This window comes from Nycticebus coucang, chromosome 11 (genome assembly GCF_027406575.1).
Source record: "Nycticebus coucang isolate mNycCou1 chromosome 11, mNycCou1.pri, whole genome shotgun sequence".
Taxonomy (NCBI): domain Eukaryota; kingdom Metazoa; phylum Chordata; class Mammalia; order Primates; family Lorisidae; genus Nycticebus; species Nycticebus coucang.
The window spans coordinates 44,623,481-44,640,431 of NC_069790.1; the positions used below are offsets into that span (position 1 = coordinate 44,623,481).

At 33.3% G+C, this 16,951-nt stretch overlaps 1 protein-coding gene across 2 annotated transcripts in view; it reads left to right on the plus strand.

Moving 5' to 3' along the window:
• AGMO (alkylglycerol monooxygenase) overlaps positions 1 to 14,039 on the plus strand; it is a 345,189-nt gene extending 331,150 nt beyond the window's left edge. For both annotated transcript variants that reach the window (XM_053553827.1, XM_053553824.1), the window contains one exon: positions 13,887 to 14,039. Coding sequence is in view for 1 of the 2 variants with exons in the window: in XM_053553824.1 (XP_053409799.1) it covers positions 13,887 to 14,033 (147 nt within the window). In the remaining variant the exon portion in view is untranslated. The remainder of the gene's footprint in view (positions 1 to 13,886) is intronic.
• Positions 14,040 to 16,951: the final 2,912 nt, after the last annotated feature.

Consider the following 16,951-nt stretch of genomic DNA (forward strand, 5'->3'; position numbering starts at 1 on the left):
TTCCACTGTATGTTTTGAAAATTAAATGCACTAATATTGTTCTGACTAACCCGGCCACCACAGTCATGTGGGAGAATTCCAGCCTACTATTCAAGCCGTGTTGAGTCTTCAGGTCTTATGGGAACTTGTAACTAACTTCACCATCACAAAAAAAAAGAGAGAGAAAAAATGAAAAAGAAAGTAAGAGAGAGAAAAATAACATTTCTGAATACATGTGCTTTCTTTAGAAGAGAGCACAGAGAAATTCAATCAATGATAATTCCATTTAGTCAATATTCTTCCTTGTGAAATTGTTGAGGGTCACAACAGTGTTCCCATTTCATGGTTCTCTAAAGATTCTCCCTACGAGCCTTGCTTCTATAATATGGGAATCCTTGCAGTAAATGCTCTGCAGTGGACTGTTTTTTTTTTTCTTACAGATGATCATAATGAGGGAAAGAAAAGGATAGGATTCAAATATAAAATTAGCTTACTCTACTTAATAACAGGAAGTATTGATATATCACATTTGTTGTGACAGAATTTATCTTGAATAATTTCATTTGAATATTGAAATCAAACTGCTGCCTGAATAGGCTCTTAGAAGTTCAGTGCTGTCAAAAATTTCAGCTCGAAATAGCAAGAGACACAAAAGGCTTATAGGCTGTTAAAGTATCATTTTAAAACAAGCTTTTCATGTCAAAGAAACCAACTATTTTGTATATTAAAATAAAGAAGAGAGACATCATTTGTGCATTGAAGCTACCCTCAGGGTTTGGAACTTATTGCTAACTCCAAAATGGATTCCATTATCTTGTTTGACGCTCACAAAAGGAGCCACATGTGTTAAACAAGTATTTAAAAAGTAGATACTCAACATGAAACATAAACAGGAGTCTACATAAACATTCTACAGGTAAGCAGAAAAATCTCGGCGCTCATGATCCATTTCTTTTTTTCTCTGTTCATTTACCACTTAGGTAAAGGCAGGATTGTTTGATACGTGTGGTAAGACATCTCCATCCAGATTTCTCTTGGTTATTTTCTTCAGTCTTACACAGTGGTCTTCAAACTTGAGTGTGTGAAAGAATTACTATAAAGTTTTTGCATATACAAAACCACATCCATTATCTTAGAGGAGTTATTTGAGGAATTTTCTAGGATAATTTTAACTCGGAACCAACTCCCGTTGCATGTGCTTATTTCAGAAGCTAACCGAGGAGGCTCCTCTTGCCCTTACTCATTCATGAGAATTATTAACACATTTCCCCAGAATCCATAAAATATACCTTTTGATATAATTATAAACACATTTGCAGCTACAAGTATGCTTTCTAAAAACTCATATGTCCTAGAGTATAATTTTTCACTTATACAGTACTTTATATTGGTTACAAGTTTCCCACAGAATGTTTTTATAGATTTCTTATAACCTTGTAATTACTTTTAAGGATCCCAGTAAGTGGCTTTCTCTCTGTCCCTCTCTTTTCTCTCTCCTTCTGCCCCTCTCTCTGCTTTCCCCCTCATCAGGGGCGGGGGGTATTAAACAACAAATGAATTGTGAACTAGGCAAAAACTAAGCATTTTAAAGTTTTCATTTTGTAACTTGACTAAGACAACACATTAATGGCCAAACTTCATTTCTTGAATTATAAACATAAATAAGTAAAATATTTTACCTGTGAAATTTCTATCATCCTGAATACCACCGATCACTTACCAGTGACCATCAGATAGTCATTGTTTTCATTTCAGTGGTTTTGAAGAATCGCTGCAGCTGATGATATATTATCTGCCACCTTTTCAGAAATATCTAGTAGGCTGTTTTCCAAAGATGAACCTGGTGTATCCTAACTTTGTAAAATATCAGGCTGCAGAGTTCAAGGAAGTAAACTTATCTCCAAAGAGAAAATTTGGGATCTTGATTTCTAGTCAATGATGATTTAAAAATCTCTTTTTTCTTTTCTTTCCTTTTTCTTTTCTTTTCTTTTTTTTTTTTTTTTTGAGAGAGTCTCACTATGTCACCTTCCGTAGAGTGCTGTGGCATCACAGTTCACAGCAACCTCAGACTCTTGGGCTTAAGTGATCCTCTTGTATCAGCCTCCCAAGTAGCTGGGACTATAGGCGCCCACCATAACACCTGGCTTTTTTTTTTTTTCTTTGTTGCAGTTGTCATTGTTGTTTAGTAGGCCCAGGCCAGGCTTGAACCCGCCAGCCTTGGTGCATGTGGCCAGCGTCCTTTGTCTACAAGTACTCTACTTATGTGGAGAATGCTTTTTTAAAAGATATTTTCCATGTCATGTCTTCTGTTCAAATGCATTATTGTGCGAGTGATTGGATCAAGGTGAAGAAACATTTCTGGTGGGTTCTTTTTATTATGAATTTAATTATTTCTTGAGGCTATCCTGGAAACTTTCTATTATTTTAATATTGGGTTGAACAGAAAAGAAAACTGGCATCTTGAGAAAATAAAACGATTCAGCCATTTGTGACAGAAAGGATGAGAATCCTGGCTTTATGGCTTTCACCAGGGGTTTGTCCCAAGGCATCAAACTTTGGAATTTTAAAGATTTTTTTATACGTGTGATTGTGATTTTCAAAGGTAATGATCGAGAGTATCCATAGGGATTAAAAATAGTAACTATTAGAATTTCTATTTATACGTGTTTTATCATATCCTAAAAAAAGAGGTTTGTTTTAATATACATCTCACACCGATAATAATTGAAAAAAGAAATGTTAAACATAATAGAAGGAAGAACAGCTTCGACATATTTTTAAAACAAAATTAAGAAAACACTGCTATAAAGGCAGACCTAATATCAATAGCAACTATAACAAAACAGCATAGAAAACTATTGAAATTTGTTGAATGCTTGCATATAGGAAACTCTGTGATAAATTTTTGTATACATTATTTTAATTAATCATTCCAACAACCTCATAAGATTGTGTCTGTTTTTTTAAAAGATACTGAGGGAGAGAAAGATAAAATAACTTGCCCAAGGTGGAAATGTGATTCAAGTCCGCTTCTTTTGTATCCAAAAAATGCAACTAGAAGTACTGAATCATAATTACTTTAGGGAATGCTCTACCTGCTAAGTGAAGATGATTTATCACTTACTTATGTAAAAATCCTGTAAGGTAGTTGTAGTGGATATGATTAATTTTACAAGTGAGCTAAATCAGTAAAACACATAATATATCCCTGGACTGATCTCATCGAAATAAAGTATTTTTCTTTTACATTAAAGACAGCATCCTGAAGATGATTCTACCTGAAGATTTTGAAATAAGCTACTTACAAATCTAATAGATATGTTCATGAAGAACTTGTGTTTTTCTAAGTACTATGAATTCAAGGACTATATTACTCCCCAGTCAGTTCTCCATCAGCAGTGAAGTGCCTAGCATAAAACAAGAGTTAGAAAAATATTTGTGAATAAATACAACCTAATAAAGACTGAGTCAATATAATGTTTTAGTGCAATCATTCGCCTTTCAAGTAGATGCCATGCTATTATTGTTTTTAAGGTGCCTAGCACTAAGTTAACAGTGAATGAATAGAATAATCCAAGTCTTTATTTTAAAAGACCTTGAAAGTTTACTGTTTTGTCAGTTGTGACTTGAATAATTAAGTTTGCCAGCTCATCTGAGAAAAAGTGCTACATGCCTCATTGCTGAATATCATTATAGTCACCTCTGAAGCCCTCCCCTTGGGAATCTGTGCACCAACGCCAGCACCTAGTCGACCTTTCAGAGGAAGAAACTGCATTAAAATTGTAATGCTTAATATATACCACTAACAAAAGATAAATACGAGTCACACTGAGAATTTACATTAATTGCAGAAGTCAAATGAGACTTGAGCATTACAAATTTAATACAGTTTTGTTCTTTCTTAAAATGTACATACATAATTTTGGCAACCTCTGTGTTTTCATTATGTTACTTAGGATCCTCCCAGACAAAGAACTGTATAAACATTATTATTTTGACCATACTTTAATTTATGAAAGGGAAATTCATGTAGTAAGAGAGAGCAAAACAGTAGTTTGGTAATAAGGGTGCGTAGGAGAATATTTAGAAATGATTATTTATTGAACACTTTTTGTGTCATAATTAATGAATTAAAATAAAAATGTTTTTAGGACATTAATATATTTCAAAATACTGGTATAAAACTCAGCAAAAATGTTTAACTCCATATTATTAAAAGACAAGGCCGCAATGCAACACTCTAAACAAAGATTGATCTGTAATTGTAGTTACTTACTAAAATCTTAACCCACTTTTTAGGAGAATCATATTTTCCCAGCAATTTTTATATATCCATAGCTTTAAAGGCATTATTTTGACTTTTGACCACTAATAACAAAAAGCTGACTCATTTTCCAAATTTTACTAATAATTTGTATCTTAGCTGTCACTCTGTTTTCACTTACAATTTATTGAGTCTTTTGAGCAATAATAGTGCACTTTAATAGTGCATCTTATATCTTTATAGTATTTTACAATTTCAAAAAGTTAATACTCACTATAATCCTATAAAAATCAGGAAAGGTATTATGCCTTTTTTATACATGCAAAAACTTAAAGTCCAAGTGATCTCCCAAGGTGAAATAATTTTTCATGAATTGGGGACATCGAATTTTCTTATTAATTTTCTGGGATTTATGTGGTTTTACTAGTCATTTTATATCCCAAGTAACAGTAATTATAATATTTATGTATCATTTTTTTGTCTATTCATTTTTTGCCTATTGTCAATGATGTTTTGATTTCCTATAAAAGTTTTGTTTTTGAATTACCAGTTGATTACTTTTTTCAGAATCATTTTTCTAAAACAACTTGAAAAATATTTCTTAGGTGCTTTAATTCATTAGTATTTGTTATTTGAAAAAGTCTACTTTAAAACAATGGATCAAATAATACATTCCACAATCCTTTTTATATGTACATATATATATTCTAAAATCTTAGAGGAAAGCAAAAGATCACAAAAACAGTAGCTATATTGAGGAGAATTGGCCTACGCACAGATATTTTCGTGAATTATTTAGGTAAAGATAAATGAGAATCTTAAGTTATAAAATTAAACATAATATGTTATTTGTGATACCAGCATTGCCTTGTTATATAAGAAATTGAATAGTAACCTGGTAACATAAATTACTGAAGCTGCAATTCATTTCTTACAACATTTAAATAAAAATTCCCTCTATTATATAAAATACAAAAATATTTTTTTAAATACTCTTCATTTGTGGCCTCTAAGAACAACTGACTTATTTAAAATTTCATTTCTCAAATATCAAATCCAAAAGTGGACATATTTTTTTAAGGTGGAAAAAAATCCATCCTTTTTAATGTGTAAATCAACATTTTAACTAGGTTTTTGGACCTAAAATTAATATACACAGGGGGCCTTGTGTTATTTTATTAATATACTTACCTGGACTTTTTAATACATATTAAGATTTTTGAATTATATTTTTGAATACATGTAAATGAAAAGAAAAATATGTTATAGTAATGTAAATGGAAAATGCAACATCTGATTGTTTTTTGCCTGAGTCTTGGGTAAAAGGAGAAATCAAGCAATTTAAGGGCACATTTTGATCTATTTCATGAAGAGAAACATCTTCTCACTCCTGGAATGTCAAGATATAACATCTTTCCAATAGTCTGCATAAGTTGAACACCTTCCCAGCAGTACTTGATGTCATGATTTTTTTAATATTCTTTGCATTCATAATTAAAGTTATCATCATCAGCAGCATTTATTAATTTAGAGTAGAAGACATGTGGGGTGTTGGTACAGACTCACACCTTTTTTATAGCTTGAAACCTAGAAAATATGCTTGCAGTGTTTATATAATCAGTACCTGTGTTGCCAAGGCTTATTGAAAACAGCTGGGTGCCTGCTGCCCGCCTCTGCCTTTGTTGGAAATGTTGCCAGAACAGGTAGTCAAAATTGGAAAGTAACGGAAAATTAAGGCATCTGGGGTATCTCTCAGGAAGGCAGCTGTGGCTTCCTTAGGATGCAGTCATTGTTTTCCATCAGCCAAGGCTCTGTATACCCTTGGGTCCATTTCTGGCATGGCTGGCTAGCGGTTTATGACACAGGACTTAGGCAAGAGACCATTTGGGCAGTCCCATCTCTGGCTGAACACTGAGAGAAATCCCCCAAGCTGCAAGCCAGATGTGGACTGTTGGCCTTCTATTCCTCTACTTTGGGAGGATCCCATTTACTAGGGCTCTGATCATGACTTTGACACAAATAAAAACAATACAAAAGGATCTTTTCAAAACATATCTTTCCAAGATAGACTATTTTTAAAACTGGACATCATCATTATTTCTGTAAACATGGCATTTTTTTCCTCCTACCAATGAACTTAGTTTTGAGAACTTCTTTGTTTCCTAGATAGTAGACAGACACAAAGCATTTTAACAGCACACTCAAAATCCTGGCTAAGCAGTGTTGGGTGGTATTCTGTGTTTGTAAACACATGCTCTTTCACATTGACGTTTTCAGACATCAAGTGTTAATTTTTTTTTTCATGTGACGTGTCTTAGACTCTTTATTTACATCAGAGAGATGCCAGATGCTTTTGCTGGTTGAGATACCCTGAAACTCAGCGTCCTGTTGTGATAGGATTTGGGATGGAGATGGGAGCCCCTGCCACTCATTTAGAGTGGTCTTTCATAGATTAGGACTGAATGATTTTCTTGATCATTTTTGCTGAAATAGAGATTTGGTTTAAAAGTCATTTAATTTTAATAGTCAGAAATAAAAGGTATTAGAGTTTGAACGTTAGAGGTACAGTATATAAAAGGGATAGAACTTTGAATTGTAGATTTAATGTCATGTTTCTCATCATTAGAGAGAGTTCTGTTAGGGCACGTAAGGGTTATGACTATTCCCACAACATTTTATTCAAAAATCTTCAATTTCAAAACATAACAGATAAGAGGCAAATAATTCTGTGCTGATGGTGGGCATACTCAGGAAAATTAAAGGAAAACTGTATGTCTGGTTGTAGCAAGAACTTTCTTGCAGAAAAATGAGAGTATGACATAGAATTTAATTAATAAAAATTTCAGCTCACTGTACTATCTTATACTTCACAAAAATAGTTATGTCATAATTATTAAAGCACAGGTTACTTTGAATGATTTAGTCCATCATTAATTTAAAAAAAGAAAAAAAACTCAGCCCAGAGACAAACTAGGTAATGTTCAAATGCTTTTTCATTCATCAACTCTTATTTCTAACTTTTAAAAACTATAATAGACCATCGTTAGAAGTTTTCCATTGCCCTGGCTTGTTTTTTCTTAATTTTCTTATAACAACTATAAAAAGTAAAGGTGTTGAGGCTCCATGGTAAGTATAAGAGAAACAATATTAGTGTAAAAAGAGATTTTCTATGAAATATACTTTTACAAATATATTTTCCCAACCCTACCATTTCTTCTTACAGGTGATAATTGGTCCTTTGTTAGTTTGACTTTGTTGCAACTCTCTCTGCCTGTATCTTTATTATTTCTCTTCTGTAGTTGAAGAAAAATCTCTAAAAAGTCAAGTCATTAAAAAATGAGTCCTGGAGATTAAGAGTGTGTCTATCAAAATATTTAGAAATTTCTCAGGAAAGTAGAAGATACTGTTAGTAGAATATACTGCATTGTTAATGAGGCAAGGCAAGAATCTAGTAGTTAATCAAATGTAAATTTTAAGTTTACATTCTCAGATTACCATACTCTTATAACATGGTTTGGCAATGCTGAAAATTTTTAAAGCCATCTATCTATAAAATCACTTTATTCATATCTTCCAATTCAAAGATGAAAGATTCACAGATGCTTTGTAGAAATGTAGCATCTATTTTCACTTTACGTTAATTATGGTTTGTACAATTTCAACCAGATGGGTTTGCATGCACAGTAGCTAGCTAATTCATGCCAAATGTCTTTAAATATATGCACTGAATAGTAGGAGGGTTCTGGAGACCTCCAAATAATCTCTACTCTTATTAGTAATATTTGTTGTTTTCAAACATTATCATTAGAGCTCACATGTGGTCTGAACGAACAACAGGGTAGTTTTCAAAAGTACTATTGAAAGGGTTGCACACTCTCTTCCGCAGATTAAACTTTTAGAAGTGAAGAGATATTTAACTTTACGGAAGTAAAGAAATAGTTGACGTGAAAGATTCTGCATTTGTCGTGTAGATTAAGCAGGTATTTTTTTGTTATTCTAAGTGTTCTTTGCCTCCATTAAATAGTAGAATATGTAATATTCCAGTTTATAGAGTTCAACTTCAACTGGTAAAACTTTGTTGTAATGTTTGTGTTTATTTTTTTTACATTGATTGTAAAATACTTAGTATCTGATTTAAAAATCAATATCAGTAGTATTTAATGATTAAGAAAATATTTATTCTTTCCAAAGAAGGCATTGTTATCATATGGGCATTCACATGAAATTTCTTTTTGTATTGTTTTTCCTCAGTTAAGGACTTTAAAATGTATTTATGAACAAATATAAAAAATATTGTTTGATTTAAAATTTAAGTAGTGATGAATCCTTATAAGAGCTCATAGTAAACATAGGCTTGTTTATATTCTCTCTTGACCAAAGTATAGAAATAAATACAAAAAAAAAAAAAAAAGACTTCCAAGTATTAAGTGCACTGTTCAGAAATTATTTCTCTAGGATTTTCTTTTGTCTTTTTCTGCATATGACAAAATATTTTGGTTACATATAGGTTATACTAGAAGTAAAATCAATAATTCTTAATTTCTCTTGTTATTTGTCAAACTTGAGTTGTTGCAAAATTCTGGGAAAAAATCTATCTTTGTCTAATATCTTTTAGATGTTTTCATTTCAGAATGACTTTCAGTACATTTGGCTCTAATTTCTACTCTAGATGTGTTTGTGCTTATTTGTCTTCTTACATTAATGACAAATAGAGATATCTTGTAGCAAGTCAAGTTTGATCTCTGTTTGGGTCCTTGTCTGTACAGCAAACAATGATCATCTCTAAAAAAATGAAACACTGTGTTAAAAAGTCTATTACATCCTTTCATAAAATAACTGGAATTTTATAAAATTCATTGATGTCAGAGAAATAAGTTTTAGGTGACAATAATATTCTTCTATTTAGGGCTAGTATATGATTTTAGGGAAATTTTAGGAAATCAGTATAGAAACTTAAATTTAGCCAAAACTTATACAATTGACTAAATGGTAATAATTTTTCAATATTTTATAATGTTATTAAATCTGAAATCATCACAAAAATACTAAACATATTTATCATATTTAAAATAACTGAAATTCCTTCCTTATCAGGGTAGAGTAAGTGAGATGATTTCTCAACAGAGGGACTTAGCTTGTTTAGTAGGTTGATTCAACTTACTAGTGACTCAGGGATATACATATGTATAATTCTCTGCTGCTGCTGACAGGCATAATATTAAATGAGATATGTGTGTCTCAAGGACCTTTTTCTATAAATATTTGTGACAATCAATCCCATGCTGGAGAATCAAAATGAATTTTAGCCATTCAGAGATTTATTTCTCTTGGAAATATTTATTCAAGTATTTTAAAACTTCAATTTTACTTTTAAGTTATACCTAAAGTTTAAGTGATTTAGGAATTCTTATTTTATCACCTCCATAGAGGCTGTGAAATGTTGCTAGCTAGTTGTAATTGGAAACCTTCCTCTGCTCAAGATGATATTTGTTTTTCTTTGTATAGCAGGTCATTTACTAATAAATACAATGGGTGGATTAAAGCCTACAGAGATAGATATGTCTAGAGATGTAAGACCAATACACTGGGTTTGTTTGTAACTTGAAGCTTTGCAATTTGAGGATATGCCATATGCACAACAAACACCTCTTCTGATACTATATTCTCTCCTTTTTTTTTTTTTTCTTTTTGTAGAGACAGAGTCTCACTTTATGGCCCTCGGTAGAGTGCCGTGGCCTCACACAGCTCACAGCAACATCCAACTCCTGGGCTTAAGTGATTCTCTTGCCTCAGCCTCCCGAGTAACTGGGACTACAGGCGCCCGCCACAACGCCCAGCTATTTTTTGGTTGCAGTTCAGCCGGGGCTGGGTTTGAACCCGCCACCCTCGGTATATGGGGCCAGCGCCTTACAGACTGAGCCACAGGCGCTGCCCTATATTCTCTCCTTTATATTTGATGCTTAGTTTACTCATCATTAGAGATATTCTGAAAAAGGCTTCTTAAAATGCAAACATGTAGCTGAATGGAGTGGCACATGCCAATTAGTCCCAACTACGTGGGAAGCCAACGCAGGAGGATTTCTTGAGACTAAGAATTTGAGTCCAGAGCAACATAGTGAGACCCCTGCTATCTTACAAAACAGAGCAAAATAAACAAACAAAAAACCAGAGACGTATTTGAGAGGAGCAGCAGAATACTACATTAGTTCCCATTGGCACTGTAATACGGATTAATGATCAGATTAGCCACCTGCCAATTGGTGAACTTTTTGGAAAGGCCTGGAGGAAACATGGAGAGCATCTGTACAGGCCAAAGTTCATGCATCAGAGTTGAGGTTCCTGGGAAGTCAAGGAAATAGCCTGAAGACAAGGGCCACTAATGATGTGTTAGCATATGGAGGGCTTGACACTAAGAATGCACTTCCTCTGTTTCATATTTTGAATACAGCTGTTAAAATCATGGGACTTGCTCAGAACTAGGATAAAATAAGTGTGCATTGAGTTTGTATGTATCTGGAAACATCTTATTTATAGATTATAAAAAAAGTGGTTTCCATATATTCTTCCCCTAGCCTAAGAAGGAATTCTCCTGTCTTCATTTAACAAGATTGAAAGGTGTGTTAATGAGCTATCATCTAAACAGACACACTTAATCTAATCAGTGGGGACCTGAAATAAAGCCCTTAATGAAAAATCCAACGGAACAGTTGAACAAGAAAAAATTCTAAATGGCATGACAACAATATTCAAGTGGTCACAATGACTTTGTGTTAAAGAATTTACCAGCTTAAAATTATATACATAATGTCTATTTAAATCTATTAGAAATAATATATAAACACATATATTTGGAAATATAAAAGCAAATCTGTTTTCTTCTATTAAATATTTTCTAATGTATCGGAGACTATTTCAGGGTCATACATATTTTTAGAAGGACATATTTATTTTATTTAATTTCTGCGATCCTTTGCCAATCTGGATTTCATTATATATAAAACCTCAACCTTTATGTTTAAAATATTGATTGTGAAAAGGTCTCGGAAACCTAGCAGTTACTGACTCAAAAAAACAACCAGGCAAATCCAGGCGATGACTATAAAAAAGGAAATGAATTCACTATGGATGTTCATATTCTTTGAACTGACTTCCCATGTTGTGCAGTCAGATTTTCAGGGGACACTAAATAAAGGTCAAGCCTCATCCTAGCTCTGATATTTAGTAGTTTTGTGAGTCCTTGGAAAACCTTATACATTCTAAGTTACCATTGTCTCATCACCGTACTGAGTACTAATACTCTAAGGTTTGTCGGAAGAAGTAAACATCAAAATCTAGCAAAGGCACCTAGGACCATGCTGGCCTAACCAAAGGTCTCCATCACCTGTTATTGTAATTGGCTTCTGACCGGATGCTTCATCGGATGCTTCATGAGTTGTGCATCCGATGGGAAGGATCGTACAATACACAGGAGCCTGAAACAAAGAAACAAGGAACGCCAAACCACAACATTGCTCTTTTTGCAGGAACTGAAAAGAGTTTTAGAGAATTGGAAAAAGGAAAACCCTAGTGATTTAGTGAGGGGAGTGTGCTAGAGGAAAGAGGACTTGAATGAGTTTCAAATCTTTCCAGATTCAGTTGTAAAGTGGTGGATTAACAACAGAGGCATAAACTGGAATTATAATCTTTCCACTCGCTTTTTAGGTCAAAATTATATTACTGGGAATCAAGGTGAAAGTATAGATAGTTTAGGGGAGTGGAGAACAGGAAAACAGGGAATTGTGACCTACTCAGAAAAATTTATACATAAATTTTGAGGTTTCACTGAATTAATTCTCAGCCTTCCTCCCCACCCCAGGAAATAATCCTTGTGACCATAGAGACCAGATTTAAAACCAATAAAAACTTCTATGGCCAAATACATTTCATAGAGACCAGATTTAAAACAAATAAAAACTTCTATGGCCAAATACATTTCAGATCTTGATACCTTGCACAATACAAAGTCCCTGTAAATCACTTGCTAAATATTCTGGATCTAAGTTAAACTATTTACCATGATACCGTGGTTTTGTCATCTCTGTCCATTGGTCTTCTTAGCTGCCCCTCTGTCAGCATTAACCCTTCTTCACAGACAAATGCAATTCATTGCACAAGCCTAGGGGCTTTCACAGTTACCTCCCCACTCCCCGCCACCCCCATCATGGTATTATTTTACCTGGTACCACCAGGAGAAATCCCATGAGGTCATTTTTCTTGAATTACAGTCAAAAGAAACAAAATCAAAACCAGCTTTTAAATATATTGCGTTTGACTTCTGAGGCAATTCCAAAATGTTAATATTATTCTTGACTTCTGCTTCGATATAACTGCTGATTTTATTTTTAGTATTATTTTTCATATTGTAGGTGTTATAGGCTGAAAGGAATGCATGAATTTGAAGAAAACTACCAGACTAGTTAATATGAAGGATAATAATTCTCTAGAAACATCCAGGGGGGTCATGTGAAACTGGAAAACCCATTCATAAGTCTAAACATCCAAATTTGGAAGGGTTTCTTTTTCTAGTGGTGTTGATATTTTTTTCCTTATTCGGGTTTTAATAGTTAAATCAACACAATTCAGGGCATTTTCTGTGAATTAATAGCTGGCTTCTGTTCATGCATTTGGCTTCCCCAGAGTCTCCCACCCCAGACTACTCTCATGCCTTCATCTTATTACTTAAATGTGTTTCTTTGTATATTTTAATGAATCATCCAGGAATAGTGATCTTCCTCCTGGGGAGAGACAACTGGTCATATTTTAATATTAGTAGTTTGGAGAGGAAGTTTGCACAATAAGAAAAATAGAGGGAGAAATTCTTATACACCTACTCCAACAACTCAGGCTAAATGGGCATCACTCTCTTCATCATCATTCATATGATCACCCATCTAATGGAGCTCAGAAAACAATGCTCTGGCTTAATTATTAGTGCATAAGTAAGATCAAGGAAAGGATCTGCTTAGGGAAAAACTGCTGGTGTAAAGATCACTGACCAATGCCTGGATAGAGCAAACTCAATGCACTCTTGAAGCTGCTTAATATGATTTAGTTATGTCTTCAACCTTAAAGAGAATTTGCAGTTACAATTTTACACCTCGTAAGATCAAAAGAATGAAAAGGTAAATCAGCAGCTGTGTGTAGAATTTAATTCATATTGGGTGAAATTCATATTAGGCTGGATCATATTATCTGGAATGATTCTTTAACAATGTTATAAATTCTACTATTCCAAAGGTTTCTTAAACTATATAAGCAATGAGATCACTTCATATAGCCAAATGTGGTATCCCCAAATGTCAGAAGAAAGCTCCACTTCACTGAATATCAACTTTACGTAACCCCATCCCTGAAATTATCTAGATTTGTGAATATCAGCAAAAAGCCACAGAAACCAAACTTTTTATTCTCACTCCTGTCTTCATATTACATGTTTTAAATTAAATTGTCTAAATTCTATCCGTGATAAAGTTTTAGATCAAATTTACATAATTTAACTGCCTGAAATGTTTATATTCATTTTTCTTAGGAAGATATTTTTAGCGCAGTTGAACAAAAATATTAATTCATTTTTGTATTTTGTCTTTATGTTTTGTTTCTTCAGATCTTCTTTTCCATTTGCATTGCTTTCTGGGGAGTTAGAAGCATGAAACAACTTACTTCTGGTTCTTGGAAATCGACTAAGTTTGTATATAATTCTCTTTTTTTAATTATTTTTTGCACAATATATTATTGGTGGATAAGGAAATAAAATTATCATACATAATGTTTATGCGAATGATTTGTTAATGAAAAGTAAATGTCCTTATCTACTCTTGTTTGCTTTTAACATTTGTTATTTCTTATTATGATTAAAGTCAGTTGCAGTCACTTTCTTTTATTGCTGTAGTTGAAAAACAAATAATCTGAAATATAAAAATGTTTTATATTCATGTAGCACCTAAGATAATAAGGAAATTGAGGAAGAAAACTTAAAAACAGTAAAAAAAAAAATGAATATTGCCTTTGCATTGATTTGGCAGCGTTTCTTTTGATGTCTTATAAAATTGTGCCTGGATCAATATGTGTAGGAATAAAAATGTGTTACACTGGTTGTCTGCTTAACACCACTTTTACCTTTGCACACCACAGAAGCTAAGGAACTTCATTACAGAAAAAGACATCACTGAAATGAAGATAAATGGAATTTGTCAGAACTAGTTTGTTAAACAGGTTTGTGATACATATGTCTAATATATTTGGTCAATTTATTTTGCTAGACTGTAGAGCATGAGATAATTCTGTGTTATTTAAAATTGTCACAATGATGTTAATAAAACTCTGTAAATAATATTGCCCAAGGCATTAAGTGTTTTTTTTAATATTGGGATTGTGAAGTATCTGCCCAGTGTTTCATTAGGAGGGAACTGACAGTGATAAGCAGGATAAAGTCAAAGGAGGAGAACAGGAAAAAGTTGAAAAAAAAAGTTTTGTACTTCTCCAGTCCCAACATTTCTTAGATTTCAGGTTACAATTTAAATAATAAAAATTATAAGTACTAAAAAATTGAATGCTGTTCTTCAACGAGCCTTGCCTATATTCACCACTGGGTTCAAGAGACAGATCTATTAGTTAACTTCATTTAATAAGTATGTTAGTGAAGCATTGAATAGAGCAAAATATGGAACTATTAAAATAATCAGCCTCCAGGTGTTGGCATACACTCATGACACAGAATTGAAGCAAATTTATTTTTCAGTCAAAAATAGCTTGGCAAAATTAAATTTTGCATAATAGCAACATTAATGAATTGTATTAAGCATCATAAGTGGGTTTGGCTTTGCTTCATTTATTTTTTTGTTAAGGTAACATAGAGCAAGAGCAAATACTTAAACTCATAACAAATATTAAAACCTACCTTTGCCCCTCAGCAACAATTGCTGGACTTCCATGTACAAAATCATGTTACAGCAGGGAGCCCTCTGCTGGCTTGAATTGCTAAACTCTCAGCATAAAAGTTGTGAAGACCCAGGTTCTACACTCGAAGTCACATCATGCAGTAATGACAAAGGAAAGAGACAGTTTGCAGATCTTTATATAGGTTTTTACTGCATCATAAAAGAGTTCAATGGTGTCCCAGCAGGAAGGTGTGAATATGTATACATGCACTAATACATGTGCACTTTTTTTTGATTTGCTGAGTTTAACAACAGAAATAAATAGTTCGGAAAATAATAAGCGATCCTTTCCCCGTGAAGTTCAGTTTTCTTTGAGTAAACTCCAATTTATTCATGCTCTCTTTTCTCTCATGCCTTCCCTCCTTACGATTGTTAATGGTTTTCTATCAGAAAAACAGACATTTCAAGCTACAGATTTCCAGGGAGTAGAATATTCCCTGCTAGGTAGTGTCTCAGGGCCTCTGCATTTAGCCGTGCACCTTATTCTTCACCTTCAACCTTGCTAATTTTCCAGTCTAGTTTTCTCTTGCAGAACACTAATACAGGATGACAGGCGATGTAGCTATCTTTCATGTTGGAAATTGATCTTGAGCAATGCCATGTAATTTGTGCTTACTGGGTAGACTCTCTCTCTCTCTTTTTTTTTTTTCCTCAAGCACTAAAAATAGGCTTTTTTAATTACCCACCCCTTCTAATGGAGACATACAACTGACTTTGCAATTAATTATGAAGATAGTTTTCCTAGTCTACTACAATCTGTGACGAAAAAGAGGAAAGGAGAATGTGTTTATTGAGTAGTACCCTAGAAGCATTATTAAGTTAGCCTCTAAAATCACATGGATAACTGCTGTTAACACCAGTTTACAGAAGAAAATTCAGAGTACGAGAGATGTTAAATAACTTGCAGAGGCCCATGAAGCATATTATGTAGCTAAAAAGAAAAATATTTGAACTCTCTAAAGTTCTATATCAAAATCCATGATATTTCTTCATTCCATAATGTCAGATTTCCACAGCAAGTCTTTAGAAATACAGGCCCATGAGTTTAAGTTCAGAGTATTTCCTATTCAATTTGATACTCCAGAATAAAGTTCTCAGATACATCTAAACCTTCTAAGAGTGATTATGCCCTAGGTTTATTTATAGCTTTGCCATATTCTTGATAAAAACCTAATACTGTATTTAACGTGTCATCTGTCTCTAGAATTGTCCCACAGTTTGGCTCCATTTGTTGTATCGTTTACTTCCTCCTCACTTCATTCCTTAGAGTCATGTCTGTAAAACATAATCTAATCATCTCGGCCCATGACACTCAGTAATATGTGCATTCCAATTCTGTATCAGATGTCCGTTGTTCACTAAAGTATATGAATCCTTGTTATATTTAACATTAACAGCTTACATTATCCTTTATAAGAGCTTCTCAAATGTCACTTTACTATTAATATCTAATTCCATCATTCAGTGTGGAATCTGCAATCGAGCAGTTGAATGGAATTATTTAATGTATGGTATATATCACGGTGTACAGTAATGGGGTATATTAGGGATAGCAATCGTAGTTAATAAACTCCCATTTAATGTCCCTTATTTTCTCATGTTTATAATCTCCAGAAACCCAAGGTAAGACACAAAACACAAAGACTAGTTTGGCTTTTAGAATCTTAACACATTTGAATACTGTGATTCTCAGCAACTCTATGGACACAGGCTGGTTGCCATCTTAGCCTGC